The sequence below is a fragment of the Acanthopagrus latus genome, chromosome 5, assembly GCF_904848185.1.
Source record: "Acanthopagrus latus isolate v.2019 chromosome 5, fAcaLat1.1, whole genome shotgun sequence".
NCBI lineage: Eukaryota > Metazoa > Chordata > Actinopteri > Spariformes > Sparidae > Acanthopagrus > Acanthopagrus latus.
The window spans coordinates 15,605,791-15,627,958 of record NC_051043.1 but is presented as its reverse complement, the minus strand read 5'-3'; the positions used below and the strand labels follow the sequence as shown (position 1 = coordinate 15,627,958).

The 22,168-nt window shown below is 41.8% G+C and overlaps 1 protein-coding gene and 1 long non-coding RNA gene across 2 annotated transcripts; one reads left to right on the top strand and one right to left on the bottom strand.

The window, feature by feature from the left end:
* Positions 1-27: 27 nt before the first annotated feature.
* Positions 28-6,273, bottom strand: tmem175 (transmembrane protein 175). Its single transcript, XM_037097053.1, has 10 exons — positions 6,039-6,273; positions 4,992-5,030; positions 4,676-4,773; positions 4,514-4,565; positions 3,988-4,023; positions 3,779-3,862; positions 3,477-3,641; positions 3,114-3,192; positions 2,834-2,969; positions 28-2,687 (listed from the first exon to the last, which is right to left on the bottom strand). The coding sequence occupies exons 1-10, from the start codon at positions 6,243-6,245 to the stop codon at positions 2,015-2,017; spliced, it is 1,569 nt and encodes a 522-aa protein (XP_036952948.1). The 5' UTR covers positions 6,246-6,273; the 3' UTR covers positions 28-2,014.
* On the top strand, positions 6,270-17,276 carry LOC119018954. The gene is made up of 2 exons (XR_005074898.1): positions 6,270-6,409; positions 14,813-17,276. It is a non-coding gene; the product is annotated as an uncharacterized LOC119018954 (long non-coding RNA).
* The last annotated feature ends 4,892 nt before the right edge of the window (positions 17,277-22,168 follow it).

The following is a 22,168-nucleotide window of genomic DNA, read 5'->3' as shown; positions in this document are numbered from 1 at the left end:
GTTCATAAATGACAAGACATAATTCACTTTAACATTGAAGGAATGACTTCAGATTTATTCACAAAACAAAGCATGACAGTTCAATTTCACATTTTATTTTTTAAAAAAAGATTTTGAACAGTGTGAAAGAGCAAATGCAGCGTTGGCACTCATCTAGACATTACAGACTGAAAACATCTAAGCACTGAGAACATAAATCTCTCAATGGGAATATTCAGAGAGGGTCTCAACAAACCATGTTGGAGGAATTTACAAAAGCAATTTAAAATAAACCTTCTCCATCACCTGACAGGTTTCCATTAAAGTGCATCACAGATCTAAGTCCCCTTTGAGTCAGTATCCAACACACAAGTGTACAACAAAGCAGAACACATCATCATCAAAGTCATGAAAATGGCTCCAGCCCTCAGGACTATTTAACAGAAACAACAGTGACCCCTTCTGGACAAATGTGATAACTGATTTTAAAAACGTCATTAAAAAAGGAACACTTCACAATTAAAGTAACTTGAGGTTTTCTGATGTCAGTTTAATGCAATAACAATACCTTTTTCCAAAAATAAAATAAAAATAAGATAATCAAACTGTTTAACAATATCACAAACTGAAAACAACAGCAATGCGCAATCTGGCCTTTCTCTACCTTCAAACATCAAGTTAAGTGCACTGTCTTCCAGTTAGAAGATAATCATAGAAATAAAACAACATTGTGTCAGAAAAAGATGATATTACATTCCAGTGGGCCTTACACACAAAGATCTGAATCAAAGTATTTCAAAATAGTGCAATTGGAACTTTTATGGCCATAACCGTTAACCACAATGTTTAAAGTGCCAAAAAGTACAGACTAAAACCTAGTTTGTTTGCTTAACAGGTCACCTCGGGGCAAAAGGAGACAAATTTGAGAAAACCAAAAAGTTTTTTTTTTTTTAATCCATCAGCTCTTGTTCATACATTTGTCTGTCTGTCTGAACATGGTTTGAGACTTTTCCCCAGTTGAAACAATAATTATTAAGTCTGGATTAAAACCTTAACAGTTGGAGGGACTGTTCATGTGACTGAACTTGGCACAGAAATTGAACTATAATTATGAAAAAAAAACTGTTTGGTCTGTTTGACTGAACCTTCAGGGCGAGGTGTAATCAGCACGCATAAACTAGCTTACATTATTTCAAGGCATCCCTGAAAACAGAAATTTTCAGAGCTGCTTTAAGTGACTTATTTTTTGTGAAATTAAGGGGTTGATCAGCCCTATTCCAGTGATATGTAACATTTTTAATGCAAGACTTAAAAGCTGCTGTAAGTGATATATTTTTTTAAACTAGAATAATGTTGAATAGCTCTGTATACCTCTGTCTGTCCTCCCTCTGCAGTAAGACTTAACACATTTTCTGGTGTTCCTGCCCCCTTTGTCCAATCAGGACAGCGAACTCTATGAAGAGGCGGTCCTGTCTGCTAGTCAACATGCAGCGAGCGGAAACCTTCTGTTTGCGGATTACCATCGTGTGCCGATGCAGAGAGGGGGCAGGAGATCTCTAAATGCAACACAAAGAGGAAGTTAGCTAAAAACAACGAGAATACTCACAGCAGTTTTGATTTGATCGCAAAATGCATAAATTAAAGTGGACCATTAGCCTCTGAGTCTTTGAAGATGATTGTTGATTATCCGCAAATCAAAAATAGCATCAATATATTTTTCAAGGCATCATGTAATAAAAACAAAAAAAAAAAACAAATGTGTGAATGGGCTTTGGCTGTCAGTATCTTTCATAATTGTATTTGTTGGCTGAGTGCCTTTTCTCTACAACGTCCATACTTTGCCTTCACCATGTGAGGTCACATCTAATCCCATCTGCTCTGAATCCTGCTCAAGATCTGAACCAGTTTAGAGTTGAAAAGAGTGCAGTCTTCTTTTCCACTTGGTTACCAATTCAATCCTTCAAGTACCTCTTTTCAGAGACCAAGCATTTTAGCAATAATGCCTCCATTCCTCTGTCAGTTAGCTTTAAGCTAGCTAGGTAACTAAAGCGTTGAATGGCACCCTTGTCTCTTCCTCTTCCTCATCGACTACTGACCTCGGGTCGGGCCTGTCGGGACAGAAGAGCAGCCGCAGCAGAGCTAGCCCGACACGCACCAACAGCCTCAACACCAGAAACGCAAAAGGCACCGTGATCTGCATCAGGTGGAAAATTGGGGCGCTAAATTTACTCAAAATACAGGTGAGGAAAAATGTCCCCAGAGCTACGCAGGGGTACAGAGCTAGCTTAGCCAGCATAAACACGTGCTCGCGCCCGCCATAACGCACGTAAGGGTGCAGCGTTTCTTGTTCATTATAGAGAGCGGCTACCCAAATAGCGAGCTGAAATATACCCCCAAAGAAAATGATCACGCAGCTGATCTGAATGGCCTCCAGTTCGTTGCGAGTGTTGTGCGGGAACTCGTGCGTCAGCTGGTAGGCCAAGGGCAAACCTCCGACGAAGGCCAGCGAGAAGGTGTTCAGCAGGCCCATGAAGCGCGTCGCCTTCGTGACATGGAGGAAGAGAGAGTGGTGAACGAACCAGAGCAGGCCGACGGTGACGAAGGAACCAAAGTAGGCGAGGTACTCCGGGCCGTAGTCCTGCAGGGCTGCGATCAGGCTGCCGCCATACTGCTTCTGCACGGCGCTCGGGTCGGGCACGTTGTCCTCGCTGAACGGGAGTGACCAGAGAGGAAGAGCATGAAGAGAACTTTCAGAACTCTTTTCTTAAAACTATAAATCCCTGTTGACAACGTTTTGTGTGAGTGCAAGTCAGTTCATACGTGTGTACATGCAAGGGAGTCGAGTGAAACAAACCATATGTCCAGGATGAGGAGCGTCGCTACAATGGCATAAACTCCGTCACTGAAAGCCTCCACTCGGTCCTTGCTGAGGGGCTCGTTGGGCAGGTAGGTGTAAAACAACATGGAGTCTGGAGTCTCCTCCACCTGACCTGAATTGGGCAAGATTTGCTTTACGGCGTAGGAGATACGAGGTGATCTCAATCTACATCCACAACCAAAGCGTGTTTGGAGGCCAGTTAGCAGGCACATATTCGTTCCTCCTGCCCATCACAAAAAAAAAAAAATGTTCTCACCTATCGCTTTGCTGCGACACCACTTCAAAGACTGGGAGATGTACGGCAGGAAGATGACAATCGCCAACACCACGTAGGACTGGAGGACAAAATGAAAGTGTCATCATGCAGCGTCAACAGTTCATTTGTCAGCCATCATTAATCAAGCACAGCGCCTCAAGGTTTACTTGTTCCAGGTGCTCAACTGTGAGTACCGATCCACAGCGTCGGCACAAGACGTCCTCGGAACGATGAACTATCTTTCTCCAGAATCGCCCTCCCTACCTTTAAACTGGTACCTCTTAGTATAATCAATGTTATCATTTACCAATGTTAAACTGTAGCATAATTACATGGTTGAAGAAAACAGTAAATGTCACCCACCAGCTGGAAGAAGATGAAGGAAAAGATGGTGGCGATGAAGCACATGAGGGGCACCCGCATGATGACTTTGAGGATGTGGTGTTTGTAAAAGGTCTGGTGCTCCGAGATCTGGATCTGCTCGTTCAGCAGGAACGGACGGCTGAAGGCGTACAACACGATCACCGACTACGGGAAACGAGACGCACGTGATGAAGATACATGCGCAAACGTGTTGTGCAGAATGTAGGGAAAGAAGCTGGAGGTAAATAAGCGATAAGCTAGTTTTGCGTTTCGAATTGTAATAGCTCCACGAGCAGCATCACCTGGATGACGCCCATCACCATCACACAACCGCAGAAGAGTAAAATCCCCAGGATGTTCTCGGGGAAGGTCGCCATCAGAGAGAACTGCAAACACAAGTCACGCGGGAGATTAGAGAGCCCCGAATCAGGTCAGTCAACTTAACCTGTGTTTGTGCAAGCAGTGTGTTTGATTCAGATTCGGCTCATCTGCCGCAGTGACTCATACTCACTGTGTACGGCAGGAAGGTTATCAGCATCATGCAGGCCTGGAATGGAAACCGAAAGCAGAACTTCGCATCAGAAAGAAGGAAACGAGCTCGCCAGAGAAAACAGGGCTCATTCACAAGTCAGAATAACGTTACAATGATCATTAGTCTAGAATATAAAGTTGTCTGCATTTGTATAGGAAATCAGTTACAGACATTGACTAATGTAACACACATTGAACATCTGAGTCTGAGTTCATGTGCAGGTGTCAGAGATCCAACCACAAGCCCATTTATTACATATGTACCTGCAATCTCTTTCTTCCTATGAAATATCCAATACATTATGCTACACAAAAAAAGAATTCATATGGATTCATAAACATTATGGATTTTAAACAGTATTTCATATTTCAGTTGAAGCTAAAAGCCTGAGTAAAGAAGCTGCTCTGTAGTCTGGTGGCTTCTGTGTCGCTCACCAGACGGCAGCAGGCTGAACAGATTATTGCTTGAGGACGGACTTCAAGTAACACGGCCACACAGTACTCACGAGGTTCAGCAGTGCGAGGCAGTCGTCGATGCGTACGATTACTTGGAATAACCTGTCAAACACAGTCAAACGGGAAACACAAAAAAAAAACCTCAAAGCTGCTGTTAGAAGCCTCTTCCTCCTCCTCCTCCTCCTCCTCCTACTATTAACACTACATCTCACCTGATATGAGCAGCCCATGCAACAGTCACAATCAGGAATGTCATTAAGTAAACAGCTATTTTCGTTGTCAGCAGAAGCTGAACACTCTCCCTCAGCTCCTGCAAGACAGACAAACACGTTTATAATATTTCGCAACCTTTCATTTATAATGTTGCAGCAAAAACGTGTTAAGTCTTCTAAACTCAGTGCTGAAGTTCAGCTGACCTTAACCCAAACTTGACCAAGCCTGAACAGTGTCACTATGCCGCCAGTGAATAGCAGGACATTTACAGCTTTCGTTTAAAGTGTGAATAATGACGTTACTGTCGAACATTACCTCGTTGTCTTCCACCTTCGTATGGGCAACAGGTAATATCTGTGAATGAAAGGAAAATGCGTTTAAAAGGAAGCATTGTGACAATGTGATTTCCACCCGACCAGTGCTCCTGTTCACTCTGTGTAATAACATCATCTAGTGTTATTTCTTCTCATGCTGCTGAAAGTCTGACTTGATTTTTTGAATGTTTCACACAAAAATTCTTGTGGTTAAAGGTGCATTATAAACCTTTATCAGAAGAGAAACATCTTCATCGACTGTTTCTTTTTTTATGCCTAAACAAACTAAATACACAAACTATATTATATAACTATATATATATAATATTTCATGACTGAGTAAACAAACTGACCTTTAAAAGGACAACACATTTCCATACTGTCTTACTTTGTTTATATGTGGCGGACCCTGCCACCTTTCTAGCATCAAACAGTGTTCTGGACCTTCTTTTCCTCTGAGAACAGCTTGTTTACTCAGTTATGGTAAAATACATATTTCTGAGTTTGTGTTGTTACCTCATTAATATTGCATTACATATTACCCAACTACATACTGCCCCTTTAATGAATGAAAGGATTAAGCAATTATTTTTAGTATTGTTACTACTTCTTTTAAACAACTGATTGATTAAGTTATAAATTAACCAATATAATTTGGATTATAGCTCAATGCAGCAGTGCATAGGCAATGATTTTATGTGGTGTTTGGTTAGGGTGGGGTCAGTTTTCACTAATCTACCCACTCTGAATAGTTTTATCAGTTGTATTGTGTTTTATTTGGTAAGTTCATTTATTATGTATAAAAATACGTTATAGATAAGATGTAGCTGAACAACAACCAAAACATAATACAACAGCCTGCTACAGCTGTCAGATAAACAGTGAGGTACAGAGTTAATATCTTCCCTCAGGCTCCAACCTGTCAGGGAACAACAACAACAACAACAACAACAACAACAACACAGGTGACTCTCCATCACCCCTCCTGTCATGGGGTCAAAGCCCTCTGCAGCACGCTCCCCTCCACATGCACACTTCGCGGTGTTACCATGACGGTGGCGATGATGGAGATGAGCGCATCGCTGTAGGCCAGCAGTCTGTGGGAGGACTGGGTGCCGCTGTGGCCCTCACGGTCGGACGGAGTGACGCTCTCCAGGAACGAGGAGGAGGAGGCTGCGTGGCTCCTCGTGGCCCTCTTCTCCATCTCCTCCTCGACGTGGTGCTCGATGATGTCGCTGTCGTCGTTGGCCTCCATGGTGGAGGAGCTAGAGGACCGCAGAGGACGGAGCGGGGACCATGGACCCGGCGGGACGGATCTGTTTGCAAACAGCCGAGAGACAGCTGACTGAGGAGGGAGGAGGAAACCGGAAGTAGATACCAGGCTGTGTTCCTGTTTTCTGCAAAGATCGTTGATTGACGGTAAGAGCTCACACTCCGTGGTTAAAAACGGACAGAGGTCTAGGAATGATGGAATTTAACTTTACTTTTTAATGTATATCTTACACTTCTTTATACTTCTTCTACACCACCTTTTCCCAGCAACTTTTATTTTACAATATAAATGACTTTGTAGCTGGAAATTGCTAAGACAAAATTTAAAGCAGCTGATAAATTATCATGCAATGTCAGGATCGAACTACCCAGCACTAATGTAAATTGTGCAACGCATTTGACAACTGAAGCATTATGTTTACACTTAATCCATCATTCTCAAATGGGACATTCTGTATAACATACCTATTCAGCTGGTGTCCTGTGGGCCAAAGGCGGCCCTTTAACAACCTCATTCCGGCACTTTGCTCATTTTGTTAGTAGGCAAATTAGCCCATTCATTAGTCACGTCTGTCAATAACCACAAACCTACAGAAGCCCACTAGTCAAACTACATAAATTGTATTTGTTTTCTCGGAATCACAAGTTGTTTATGTCATTATCATGGAATGTCTGTATATTAATTAACATGTCTGACTCATGACAGTTTAGGGTTCTTCTGGCCCCTTTAAAAAAGAACAGCTGGGCTGTTTAATGAGTACTTTTACTTCTGGTAAGTTCTGCTGCTTTTGAAGCTGTTCCGCAAATTCTATTGACTGAGAGTGGGGCTTCAGACAGGATGCCCTCACTGTCTTCCTCCTTTTGCTTCTGGTATTTTAGTTCCTGGATAAAGGGATGGAGTGAGAGTTCTGTAGCTTTTTATCTCCTCTCCGATGACCCTACTGGGATGTGGGTCAGTAGGCATAAGAAAGCAGGTGTAAAATTGTTTTGGGGGAAGTTCCAGGAAGTCGTGGTTGCAGGTGAATATATTGATAAATAGAGAATTTTGATTTGCAATCAGTCATTTGAATAGCTTCATTTTTATATAGTAATATGTTGTGGTAATAATTGTCAGTAGCATTGTGTGATGCATTGTGTAAGCAGGTTAACCTCAAATTTGTGAAAAAGATTTAAAAAAAAATAAAAATAAAAAAGGAAAAGCAGCAACACTTGGCATAAGTGAAGCGCAACCATGAACAATTTTACATGAAAACTAAGAAATGATTATTAAAATAGCTGCTCCGTAATCTAATGTCAACTGAATGGTAACTGTATAAATGTTTCAGCTTTTTTTTTTTCATTTTCATATGTTAAAGGGACAGCGTGTAATATATCAAGTATTTAATGTATCATGGTTAACTGTATGTACATTCGACGTGTAAAGCTCTCTTCTGCCTCTAGAGGGAGACATTACACAATGCCGGGCACTGCAGCAAGTGGAAGATTGAGTTTTCTGTCCTGTAGCTCATCACAGGTTAACCGCAGGACATACAAAGACTGAACACGTGAATTTTGAGTACAGGTCCAAACGTAATAAACAAAGGGAACTAGATAACAGTATTGTTCCAATAAATTACTGATGTGTCCCTTTACATCCACCATTGTATTAAAATATGCTGAACTGTTTTAATGGTGGAACAACCTCATGAATCTCACACTAAAAAAGAAAATGTCATGGTAACACCAACATATGTAAATACCTGTTAAGACTGATGATCTTCTTCCTCCCTACACCTCCCTCTGCTGTTGGCTCAGGGGCCTTGCAGCAGAGCTCTTAGCTGGGGAAGTCAGGGATGGACAGGCCAAGCCTGGGGCGAGTCTGGAGTCTGGGTTATGGCTTTGGGTCACAGAGTCTCTCCGCTTTTCAGGCCAGGTTTGCACAGTGCAGCCGGTGCCTGAGGCGGCACCTTGGGCTGTCTCTCCTAATTATGTCTCCGCATCCTGGGGTCTTCCTCTGTGAACCCTGCTCATGCAAACTAGTGTCACATCTCTTTACTGATACACCAGGATCCACTGGTTAGTCGGGCAGCCATTGTAAATGGGGCAGTAAGGAATATTGTACTGTTTAGCACAGCTGCAGGGGTGTGATCACTGCTGGTGCTGGAGCTCAGCAGTGATCAGGCTCTTGATTGATTTTTGGACTTTTGGTCTGCACTCTGCTTTTTAAACACAAAACTCCCTGTGTGTGGACTACAGTTGTTTTAATATTCATATAGAAACAACCACTTCTTCTCTCTCGCTTTTCTTTTGTAATGTGCTGCAAGTCAGAGAAATGAAACTTTATCACATCCACCAAGGAGGTTATGTTATCACTTGTGTCGGTCAGGGACTTGTTGATTATGTTACCTTTTATTGTAGCCAGTAGTGTTGGCGCAGGTTGTGATTTATGCCCCCAATTCTGTAATTGTCATGTCATTGTCTCATGAAGTCTTTGGCTCTCCTATTTTGCCTTGCAGGGTTTAAATTCTATACAGTTTTGTATGGAGGAGATTGTTTGTCCTTGCAGGCTTTTTATCTCGCCCCTGGTTAGTTGAAGTAGAATCAAGCGAACCAATCAAGGCAGCACAAAGGGAAGTGAGTGGCTGACATAAAAAGCCCCCCTTTTACTGTTTCCAAAAGACATATTTAAAGAGTGTGAGTGTATTCACTGTCTGCAAATGTAGCCTAGCAACTAAGAGCTACCATCAAAACCCCATACCGAGGTGTCTGCGATCAAATCAGAAGACGTGAGTCAAATCACCACTTAGACAGGAAAGCTTGTCAAAAGGTGCCATTTTTAGGACTCTCAAAGTAAATTGGTGAGATGGGGATGCTCTGAAGTGATTCAATATAAAATATGTTTTGTTAAGAAAACAAATCTGAAATTACATCCTCAAAATGTCAGACATCTAAAATACTCCAATAATAACTTCCACTCTAACACCACTCACAGTGCTAATTTACACATCCAACAAGTACAGAGGGACTCAGCCACCTGGAGTCATATTTCTGTCCACCTGATGAATGTAAGTCCAACGTTCACTCTCTTTCACCTCTGTCTCTACTTACTCCTGAGGAACATTTCTGGCATTTTAGCTGCCAAATGCATCGCTACATTGACCAGCTAGTCTCCAGCTGTGTCTATCTGCTGTTAGGTGCAGAGCAGGTAGTGCAGGATGGTGTTTGCCTGCTGCCCGCTATGCAGCAGTGACACTGAACTAAAACAGAACTGATCTAAGTTGTGGGCTGGACAGCTAAACAATGAGCCAAATCTCAGAGGGGAGCTGCAGATTCTGTTGATTATTCGCAATGGGTCCTTTCACATAGTCACATTGTGATTCAATGCATTGTCATTACAAAAAAATATCATCTACAGCTAGTTTGACAACTGCTTGAATGTAAAGCAAACCGTTTTTACTGTTATGTATGAGTTTGAACTTCAAATGCAAGTGGTTTCTGACATTTGTGGTTTGCATAAGCAGTTAAACCTAAAGTAAGGAGTAAGGTAAAAGAGACATTTGTTTTCTGTTTGCTTTATAGGCCTGCAATCTCCTAATTTCTTGGAAGTGCCCTAAAAAAGCCCCATTTAATTTGGTGCTTGTTAAATAGGTTCAGAATAACTTGATCATCATCATGGGCATCGATCAGGCATTCAATTCATTTACCACACATTTTTTACAGTGTGTGGGAGCTGATGATATTAGTTAGTGACTTACCACTCAACACCTGGATGTAGGTGTACAGAGATCAATTCTTTGTACACCTACACATGACTGCCTTTACCTTTTACAAATGACACATTTCTACCGCAATAAACAATGTTGCCTATAATTTTATGCAACAAGAAGGGTTTTTTTCCTGTCTTATCCCTGTAATCCTTTGTTGATTTATCTAAAGCAATCCTGACCAACAGGTTAAGAGACACTGTCTGGCAACTTCCTGTACATTTACATGGAATATGTGATTTACAGAGCAAGTGAGAAATAGTAAAAACTAAACCTGACCTCCATCAGTGAGCAGACAATTATGTAACCTGACGCAGACTGTGGATTTCGTGGCTTTACTCGGCCCTCCAGACTGCAGATTATTTCAAGCTTGTTTTCCAACATGTGGCGGAACATTTGTGATGCCAGACATCTGGAGAGGCTGAAAAACAAAACACCAGATTTGTAACATCACACTTTGTCTTTGCCCCTTCTCATCTGAGCCCTAAAAAATTGTGTAGTTGTGTACTTTAAAAAGCACACTGCTTTCCTGACTTTTACCAAAACTACTACATGTTGAATGAGTCGGGGATTATTCATCTGAGCCAGCTGGCATGTAAAACAGGAGGTAAACACACAGCACAGCCTCTTACACTGCTAAGTTAAGCTTCTTTTGCCATGAAAGAGTATTTTCAGGACATGCTGCTGCTCAGAATGAACGAGTGTTTTCCTGAAATCGTTGATCCATTGATGGGAGCTGTGTGGACAGAGAGAATCAATGCAGCATGTCGTCAGATTGATGAAATATTGCTGATGCAAGCTGCTGTTTCCCCTTTAATTCGATAAAATAATGATTTGGGATGTTCTGATTCTTGAACATCTCATGTGGTCAAAGAATCAACACACACAGCTACAGTCCATGTCTCTGGTTGGGCAGCTCAGTTTGCTATATATGCATGTTTAGGCTTGAGATCATATTTTAGAGCACAGATTTATGCCTATATTTATTTTTCCAATATCACCGAACAGATACATTTCCCAAACACATGATGTGATGTTTTAATGGTTTGAGAGTACTTCTCAGTTGTGACCAAACTGTAACAAAACACAAAATCTCCTCAATACAAACCACTACCAGATGGGTCGAGATAGGCAGCGAGCGCCACTGACAATTTCACCGTTGATTTCATCTATAGCTCTGCTATAGAGGTGTCCATAGTGGGCTTGCGAGCACAGCCCACTAATAAGTAGTAAAAATGTCATTATGGACATCCACAATATATATACATATGTTAAAAAAAATCAATTTATGCAAAATATTAAAAGTAATTCATGTGTGTATCTACACTGTTCGGCCGAAACATTAAAACAACTGACAAGCGAAGTGAGCATTGAGCATCCACGGGATGTGCCAGAACCAACTCCCATCCATGTTGGGGCCCCCATGGATTGTTCTTGGCTCAGACTGCATCCAGTGGAGCTCAGTTGGACGGAGATCTGGGGAATCTGGAGGCCAGGCTGACACCTTGAGCTCTTGCTGCTGTTCTGATTTTAATTGTTACATCCATAGTTCAGCCCAAACGTCTTCTTCTTCTTCTTCTTCTTCAGCGTTAATACATAACGGCTCAATACATAAAAACCAGCTTTGACATGTCCACCACAATCATCAGTAACCACCAAAATATCACACACTACAAACTATTGTTCCTACAAGCATCACAAACCATCTCAAAACACGGAAAACCCAACAAAGACAGAAATAATCCACCAATAACATCTGAAATCTCCCAAAACGTTGACCACCAAAGAAAAAACAGGCCACAGAAAACACCAAAGACCCACGGAACATAAGGAAAATGACTGAATCGCACCTCCCAAAACACCAGAAACCATCAAACCTCCCTGCATGAGACGTCTCCTGACCCGCTGCCCTTTCCTCAGTTTTTGACTTTACATCAAAAGCTATCTCCCTGGAGAGAACCCCAGGGGGACGCCCACCTGTCGAGGAGTCATCTCTGTGATAGGGCAGCGCTCTTCGTTTTCTCATTTCCCCGTCCTCATCCCATCCTCCTGACCCCTTTCCCTCCTTTCCTCACCCTCCTCGTGCCACCCCCCTCATCTGGGTGCTCACGTCCCATGATTGAGACATTACTGAGACAGGGCTGTCGTCGTCTGACTGTTGACTTTTTTCCCTCTCACAACCCTCGCTTCCCCTTCCCCAGACATGAGCTCTGATACCTTAATCAGTTTTGACAGGAGACGTGGCTGCCATCACAACCCCTGCTGTCTGGAATTGCAGCTCATCACCTTGACTTAATAAACCCTGTCAGATGAAATGGGCCCCGCTGATGGTCGGCGCCCTCCATCAAAAAACACTCTTACGACCAGTTCATTCATCGCAGACATGTTGGCAATTTATGTATTTGCATATTAAGGATAAAACTTTATATTTCATTATGTTGAAACGTTGTTTCTTTAGGTTAAATTTTCAAATCATGTTGTGACTTTGCTGTGCTTATGCTCTGGTTAGGTTTACATACAAAAAACACTGGGTTTGGGTTAAGAAAAGAACATGTTTGGCTAAAAATTCCTGTTCCTGTTTTGGTCACGAAAAACATGGCTGGAGATGTCCCAAGTTCTTGTAAAACACAGTGTTTTCCCTTCTCCAGAAATGGACCCTGATAAATGCTTTCCTCAGAAATATCCAGTGGCTTGTACATCTGCTGTCTAGTGTTTTGGTAGCTGGTAAAATCAAAAAAATCATTTTGATAAGTTAAGTTAAGCATTCAGCTCCTTAATTTCACAGAAAGAAATGGATGAAATGCACTTGGCAGACATGTATTTGGTCATTTTTCCCTGCTGAAAGCTTCTCTTCTAAATCTCAACAATTAAACAAATACTCATACCCCCAAAAATGACTATTGGAATTTAATTGTTAACAACATTTTGTTGCTGTCCATCATCTTTTCAAAGTGACTCACTCTCCTGCTCAGTGATGATGGTGATTAAAACTCCCCAAAACCCAGAATCAGCTACAGCGGCAATATCTACGACAACCACCACATTGGTATTGTGTTTGTATTGAATATAAAAGTCCACAGCAGCTGAAAAAGACATATTCAAGGAGAGAGAGGTGTGTCCCTGCTGCTGCAGCCGCCGGGCCTTTATTCACAATATGCTGAGTTTACAGTCCGTGCTGCACTGGCCTAGCGTAACGGATGTTATTGATGTGTCTATTCGTGAAACGGGAGCGGATTGGCGGGGGAGGTCAATTCCATTACACCTGGCTTGTGTAGTGTCAACATGCCTCGGCCCGAGGCAGACGCTCCGGGAGATTGTTTGGAGCCGAGATGAGAGAGGCTTGCTCTTTTCATCAGAGCCTGTTGGGCTGCACAGAGACTGAGCTCATCGCTTTGACCTGCTTCAGCTTCATGGACGAATGAGCGCGCCTCAGATATTAGCTTGGACTTTGGTGGCACTTGAGCTTGTAAAGCACGCTCTTTGTCATCGCCACCCCTGCTTTACATTCACACAGCTGGCATGTGGTCTCACCTGGGAGCTTCCAATAACAACCGCAGTCCTCTTTCCCACTTTAATGTTTACACATTCGTGCCTGTTTACATCCGTTTACACAAGTGGCAAAAACACTTCACGTAGAAAACTGTGGTTTATTTGCCCAATTGTGCAATGGAGCCGCAGGAACATAATTTATCGTGCTCACAGCAGTGAAAAAGCATCTGAGAAGATATGATATAATAATATAATTCAGTTGGAATTATTATAATAATGGAAAATAGTACTAATAGTAGCTTGTACTTGGTTAGGTTTAGAAAAAGATCGTGTTTTGGGTTGAATCTCCTTTCTTTTTAGTCGCCCCGAACACGACTGAAGATGTCAGATGTTCCCACCAAAAAGACCTGGTTTTGATGACCCAAACACAGCTGAAAATTGTCCTGAGGTCTCCTTAAAAAAGGTTTTTCCAATCAGATGGAGGTTTAAATGTAAAGGCACTGTAACACTGAAAGCAGAAGAAGGTGGACCAGTTGCAGGACGTTTATTTGATAACAATGGGAACAGGACAATTGAGCAGCAGGCTCAGGGAAGCACAACAGGTGACTCCACACAGACTGGACCTACAAACTACACCAACAAGGGGATGAAGTGCAGGTGGGGAGAGGTGGAGAAACACAGGCGAGGGCAATCAGGAGAGGAAACAAGAGCGCAAGAGGGAAAAACACAGTGAACAGGGCAGGGCTAATGAGGCTGTTGTCAGACAGGTGTGGAGGAACACGGGTGAGCAGGAAGAAGGGTGGCAAAACAAAAAGACACAAGAGGAATCATAACCAAACCAAAAACCCAGATCGTGACAGGCACATCACCCAGTTTGACTGAACAAAGAAAAAAGGATGATTCTCGATTATAGATTAAAAACAACAAATTATCTGTGCATAAACATGTTCGATCAGCACTGAATCTCTTTGGTTTTAGCACATTTCTTTATGCTTTTAAGTGTACATATTTTGTACAATCAGACAAACTGCCTAAACTGCTCTTTTTGCTGGTCTAATCGATTTATCTTCCAGGTCTAAATGTTTCATCTCAAGGGGTTTTCCTTTTATTAATTTAAATTCAGTTGAATAATATTGGTGGTAATGAAATGGCCTTTAAAAAATACCTCTATTTTGATTTCAAGAACTTAAAGTGACTAATGTGACAACGAGGGAGGGTACATTTGTAAATGTATGTTAAATATCTCAGAGAGACTCCTCTGTGTAGATCTTTCATTTTATACAACCTAATGTGCAAATCTTTCTATTTTTTTCTGCAGCATAACATTTGACTCCAGCTCATCTGAGCCCCACACACATCTGGGTCCAGCCTGTGTTTCAAAATTACCCAGAAGGCCTGCAGTGTGTGTTTTAGCCAGTCGGAAGGAAATAGAGGAGGTAATGAGCCTTTACTTCAAACCCTATTACCCAGGAGCTTCTGCTGCGACCCAGCCCAAACCACGCTTGGCTGCCGTACAGTTTGGTCAAATGGAGAATGAGATGGATGAGACATTCTCCTCTCTCCTCTCTGGCTGGTTAAAACAACTCCTCTGAGAAGATGGAAGAGAATAATTTGGCAGGAAATTGAGCTTAATGAGATCAAGATCTTCACGATCCTGAAGAGAGTATGTGATCTGTGTAGGGCAGATTTAATGATTTTGGTCTGTGATGTGTGAGCAAAAGTGAAAGGGACGGAGAACAAAGTATGCAAAATATTCTGTGTATGAATTTATTGATTTGTTCTATCTCAGTTGGGTTTTGTTATCTCTTTGTTTGAAAATCTAGTTGAGGTTTTGTCAGGTGACATTTGTAAACTCTGTCATTTCACAGACTGTGATGCATGATGCTGGCACTGCCACTGTTTCCTGTTGTTAACTTTTCAGTGAACTGGATTACTGGCTCTTTATGTGATTGGAGCCAAAGCTTTGTGTGCCCCAGATAGTCCATGTTGATGCAGAAGTTGGTGCAGAAGTCCCTCTTCATGCATTTATCAGAATTAATGCTGAAGACACTTGATTATTATGCCGTCAATCTTTTGGTTTGGAAAGGTAGAAAATTAGAATTTCCTTGAGGAGTTTGTGGAGCTTGTGTTATCTGAACAATCCAATTTTAGTTTTGAGGATTATGATGATGATTAAGCTCCCTCATGAACTGAGACAATTCTTCAGGACCATAAATCTCTGGTTTTAGAAAACATATCCCAAACACCAATATATAAAGGCATATCTGCAGCCGGTGAACTTCCACACTGCGCACATTCTGATTTTATAATTAAAGAGGCTGCTTTCAGTCATTTTAAATGTTTCCATGCATGCATGTGGTGTCACTATAACAAATATGTGGCACATTTAAGCAGGTAAAACTAAAAGCAGCAGTTATAAACTTGGCAGGACAGAGGACAATCTCCAGACGATAAAGCATCAAACTTTGATCTTGTGAAATTAGTGTCTGTAGACAGCTCTGATGGGACTCTGGATTTATCAGGATACACCTGTCTGAATCCATGCTGGATCTGATGCTGATATTTGAAGAAGCAGTAAGGGAAAGCAAAATAGCTAATTAGCATTACTGCATGCAGTTGGCTGAAAGTGTTGAACCAAGGGCTTGTGAAGGACTGAGTCTTTCTCTGATTTGATGTCCTGTTGGTCAGGTCTAAGCCACCACATACTCGCTGCTGCCACCTGTTTGATGGTGGTGTAACCTCAGCTAAATTAAGTTTAGGCAGCGGATAAATGTGGTCAGTGGCCAAAGTTGGACTTCAGCCTGTTACAACTGTTACATCCTGTTAACTATTCCTATATGTTATCTCATGCGAGTTAAAGGTGGCTTGACCTGTACAATCCTCACACAAGGTCTCGCCATTTATATCTTTAGCACTTAGAACAACCATTAAGCCTTTTGCCGTGCTCCAGTGATACTCACAGCTGTCGCTTCTCTCACCACAATGAGCCGAGCTTTATTAATCATCAAAGGGATTAAAATTATGGTGCCCATAGGCTGTGAAAAGCTTATCGGTAATATTGTGCATGCATCTGCACTTGCGTGTGTTCCACGTTTACCACGATCATCAGCTCACTTCAATCAATCACGATGCCTTGAATGAATACAGTTGTGGCATCGAGATTAAACCCTGATTTGTGACACTGTGTAGCATTAAATGAAGTGCCTGTAATCCCAGTAATAGTGACAGATTTCTCACCACCTGTTGTTTAGTATAGGCATGCATGTACTTGTTTGTCACACAACGCAGACAAAATCGATTGCTACTAGATTTAAAACGCTCCGAAAGGGAACCTTTAAGTGTGCCATCAGCAGATGAAGAGTTATGTGATGCAAAGAAATGTCAGCACAAGTTAAAAATGTTTCAACTTGAGTGAAAAGGGGGAAAAAAAAGGTACAGTGATGAGAGGAATGAGGATAGACCAGAGGGATAAAAAAACAACTTGAGTTTCTAGTGAGATCTGAGTTAAGTCAGAGGCTGAAACACACACAATATAGGCACACAGCACAGTCGAACATCTGCACAGGCAAAAATGACACCTAACTTACTCATTATCATCACCAAATGGCAAAATTTTGTTTCAGCCAACACAAGATGATCACTCCAAAAATAGTCAGCCTTCCTCTCCTCATCATCTTTTTTTTGTATATTTGGTCTCCACACACAGTTTTATTCTAAGTGTCTGGTTTCGCTTCCTCTATTCCTTTCCTCTCCTCTTCTCATGCCTCTCGATTTTATTTGCCCTCCAAATCTCCCATCCTCCTCTCTTCTCTGCGCTTCTCCCACTCTTCCCTCTCCTCTCTCTTAGAAGTGGGTCACCGTCACATTGACTTCACTACCAATCTATCACTCGGGGGAGTAGCTCGTAATTGCTCTTTAATCTTGACACCACTCTTACCAGTAGCTTGTTGAGAAGTAGCTGTAGATGGCTGAGTGTGTATGTATGTGTGTGTGTGTGAGTCACATGTAAAGGCCAAGCCATCTGAGGCAGCAACCATTAATGGAAGGTAAATCCCCGCCCCCAAACACTCAGGCCTTTCACTCTCCACTGATGGATAAGACGCGATCATCCGGAGGGCGAGGGCCAGCCGGTGAACGGGCTGTGGAAAGGGCAGCGACAGTAGGGTAAGGCAGGATCAGCACAGAGGATGTTATCGTTAAGAGCATCAGGGGAAGGGTTTTAGCATCGCACAGTGTGACTGTCTGCCTGCAACTGATGTCTGGTTTTAAGATATGATTACTGCTATAAATGTGACTCAGGGATGCCAATAGTAGAACGGTCGGATCAGTAGTTTTCAGGATCCAGTACACATCCTATACAGTATAGATTTATCAAAAATCTGGTTTCTGTGATAATGCAAAATGCAGAAATGATGTCATTTCTTCTCAGGTTTTTAATGTTTTGTTGACACCTTATGGCATGACAGGCGTGTTTGAGCATTTGGAATCTTTTTTTTAAATTATTGTGCGCAAATACATTTTGTAAAATGAACATTTCATTAATTTCATTTCATCAAGATTTACATTTAGGACTATCTTGTCAGTCTATGTCACGTACAGTCTGAGTCTTGAGGTCCTCTTCATCATAGTTGTCACCTCTTCCATTTTATATCCGATTTATACAACTCCCTTTGTAGCTTTCAGGTAGACTGTGAGCAGTAATGAAAAAAATAGCTTGTCCAGTACCCTGACATTGACATGAAGCTTGTCTCAAATTGAGGGCCCCTGTAGGAAATATATTTCCACGGAGCACATGAGTGAAGCCGCCGGGTGATTTACTATCAACAGGAATATTGAGATAACGGTGAGAGGGAGGTGGAGCGTAATAGCAGAGTTAATTCGTCGGCTGTGTTCAAGGTAGACCGGACAGGATGAATTGCGAGGAGATAAAAGTGATGAGGGAACGGACAGGGAGAGCGATGCATTCACTGCACACTGAGCAAATACCAACACACTCTGAGATGAGTAAACATGAGAGTCAATATGCACAGAATCCTACAAAAAACAAAAAAATTGATACATATAATTGATACATTCAATCACTGTCACCTTTTTGTGTTATCTGGGTGTGATTACTGGAAACAAATTAGATATGGAAACAACTTCCCTGTATTTTATTTGTCATATGAATCATATACTAAGCTGCAGTTACTTGAATATATGCTTATGTTTGTCGGTTAATTTAATCAGTACCCCCCTTTTTTCTTGAATTTTATTATCACCGTTGAGATGCCAGTCAAGTTTAAGTTACAGCATTCCTTAAAAGATGGCGTCGGGAGTTTTGGATTTGTGTTGATGCATAAACTGGTCTGCTGTTTGCCTTGGATTGCTTTCTCAAACCTAGAAATTGTGCATATTTAAGACAGAGAGAGACAGAGAGAGAAAGAAGACGCTTTCTATATATAAAGTGTGCTTTCAGCAACCTCATGTCGAAGAGTCAATGACCAAAGCTGACGTGTGGCCACAGTGTTTTGTCTGTCATGTGAAAAAACACAGACGTGTCGAGCCTCATCTTGCTCCACGGTCAAACGTGATTCACCATCCTGTCACTTAAAAACATGCTCAGGGACGAAAAGGGGAGGAAGGAAACACGATGAAAAAATGATGGGAAGTAATTATGCATGAGACAGCTCACTACATCTTTGTTTACCCCCTTTTAATTCGATTCTCTCTCTCGCTCTCTCTCATTCATCCATTTTGTGTGTGTGTGTGCGTGTATATGTGTTTGTGTTTGTGTGGGTACGCGCGCACGCGCGCACATGGGAAACCATGATTGATAGAGGATGGGGAGATGAAGGTAATGAGGCTGAGAAAGAGATGAAGTGAAGCAAATTAGTATAGATGGTAAGGGAAGAAAGAAAGCAAGAAAGAAAGAAAGATGTGTGATCTTTCCCTTCTTGTATATAATCTAAGTGGTTTATTCTCCAATCTACAGTGTTGATTGTTTGATAGCTCAGATAAAGAATAATTATCTGCCATGTTCTCTAATTGTTTCTCCAAATTAGACTTGCAGAATATGACACATGTATCACATGTTTATGATACGCCACGATACAAGACACTACTAAAGTCTAAATAATACATACTGGGAAATTTTGGGAAAGCCATGATTGAAGCAAACCACACAAAATAAAGCAAGCAAAATGATATGATTAGCAGCAATCAAAAGTAGCTGTAACATTGCTTATTTGACAAAAGAATTCAGGAGTTTGTTAATGGGCAGGAACTGTAAACCCATTGATTTCTTACTGTATGCTTCTTTTTTCTCTTTCAAATTCAAGAAGAACAACATTTCATCCATGGATTTGTTTCTGTTACAGTAGATTTTGTTCAAAGTCCACGTCTACAACTCAAGCTAAGTTGTCATGCATCAAAGTCATTTCACTTGATATTGATTACTTTAACCTGTTACCTGTGAATTTGTGTTGACTGACGACTCAAGAGATGAAACATGTGCTGGTGTATGTATCTGTGTGTGTGTGTGCCTGTGTGTGTGTTGGGGGGCGGGTAAGCTCTCTAATAATAGTCTTCCTGCATCCAGAGAAATGTGAACACATTTGGTTTGACATATTTTCCTGTGTGTGTGTCGGTGTGTGTGTGTGTGTGTGTGTCCATGCCTGTCACTCAGCAGCCCTGTGGGGAAAAGGATGGAGTGGAGGATCCATCTGGTTTCAGGCGATGCATGGAATGAATCAAAATTCACATCATTACCCGAAAAATTGCCTGTATCTCACTTACAGTGGGACCACTGTCCCGGAATCGGAATTTTTTAATCAAGACTCCAGCTCCCTGCGATGAAAATTTCATGCAAAGGGAAAATCGCGTGTACGTTGGTGTGTGTGTGTGTGTGTGTGCTGGAGTGTTTGTCAGCTCAGCTGTCTGTTTGATGTTGGGAATGATTTCATCTCCCACAACACAACATCTGAGGTCTCGATCAGCCTCCCTCTCTTTTCTCCACTCTTTTGTCACACGCAGATATCAAAAGCTGTCTCGTCGTACATGAAAAACAATGAGAATCACATTAGACAATATCACAAGCCTACTTTCCCTTCAGCCTCACCCCCAAATTCCACTCTGACAATTTCATACATTTTTAAGCAGCATTAATGCCTGGGGTATAAGCTCTTTTAAAGCGTGAGCATCACTGTTCACAGTTTGTACCAAAGAAGGAAATTATTTAAACTCAGGACTTGACTTGTTATAGAGGACCTGACTCGACTTGACTTAACCCGACACGCTCTGTGACTTGATTTTCAGAAAAGAAATTGATGGGAGGAAGATTTTGAACTTCCTTGAGACTTGGACCAAATGAAGTTACATGACTCCGTTTAGCCACTCTAACACTCAAACTAGCTAGGGTAGCTCGCTGGGATCTGTTGTGTATAATCGGACACGTGTCAGAGAGATTTTAAAGAAACTCTGTGTTTCTCTTACCTTCCCTCTGTCTTGAGTACAATATTAATCGTAATGAGCTTCCGTACTGTCTGTCCTCCCTCATAAACGACTTGTCTCAAAAATGGCTGGCAGTAGTTGTTAGAACTGGCTTAACACATCAGGGATCTTTCATAGTTAACATGGTTTTTATAGGTAGGTGGTTGTGTTTTGGGTTTCTTTGTCACAGAAGTCAGAACTTCTTGCGGGGTTGGTCAGAGCAGAGATTTATCTTATAGTTACTTACCTTGTCTAATACAGTTCTTTGTTAAATATGGCAAACACATCCAAAAGGATACTGGACATCTGGACTTTGTCTTTTCTATATAAATCAGTTCAGGCAATAAGTTAGGTTTACACTTGGAAGTAAGAAAGTTTTAATATAGATGCTTTTGTCTAAAGACCACCTATGTAAAAATGAGCCGACTGTGCGATCATTATGAGTAAAACCTAATTTTCTGCTCAGGTACACACTGAGGGAATTAAACTACAGGTGTGAACCCGCCCTCAGAGAGAACAATGAACAGATCTGGTTAGCTGGCTTCAAATTGCAGATCCAAGTGGGGCTTAATTGTGGCTACACAGAGAGCAATGAAATAAACGTCTTACGTGATGGAATCTCGCTAACTGGGTTGACAAAATTAAATCGAACCCATTTTAACTGTATTTTTGAATCATTTTTCAAAGTATATTCAGCTGAGATGCTGAAATGACACCTATGGCTTGCCGGGAAGAAGCTTCCTGATCAGCATTGGCATTTGGCCTTGGGCTGTGACCCAAGAGCTAAAAGACTAGAGTGTGTTCTTTGCTGTCTGGGTGAATTAGGGCTCATTTGCTAATGGTGAAGCCCGGTTCCCCTTGGCAAACTCATGGATAAATCACACCCTCTGTTGTGCTGCAGTGCATCGAGGGTGCAGCCGGTCACAACGGCTGGTCTCCTCTTTATTTTCCTCTTTTTTTATCCTCTGTTCTCTCTCTCTTATATTCTCTTCCTCTCAGGAGCTGAGTAATAGTTCATGTGGTTTGATGATGGAGCAGCAACTTGGCACGTGGCGCTAACGCTGTGGAGATCCATCAGACTCAGAGAGGGTGGTTTAAAAAAAAAAACAAAACAAAAAAAAACTCCCCATCACAGGCTTCGCTGTGAGCGGCTGGCTCTTTGATGCAACATTAGGCAGCTGCTGCAGTGAACAGAGGGAGGGTT

Coding starts and splice junctions, on each gene's coding strand:
- tmem175 (XM_037097053.1), bottom strand. CDS start 6,245: ATGGAGGCCAACGACGACAGCGACATCATCGAGCACCACGTCGAGGAG. Junction 4,774..4,991: donor CGAAGGTGGAAGACAACGAG/GTAATGTTCGAC, acceptor TCTGTCTTGCAG/GAGCTGAGGGAGAGTGTTCA. Junction 3,863..3,987: donor TAACCTTCCTGCCGTACACA/GTGAGTATGAGT, acceptor TTGTGTTTGCAG/TTCTCTCTGATGGCGACCTT.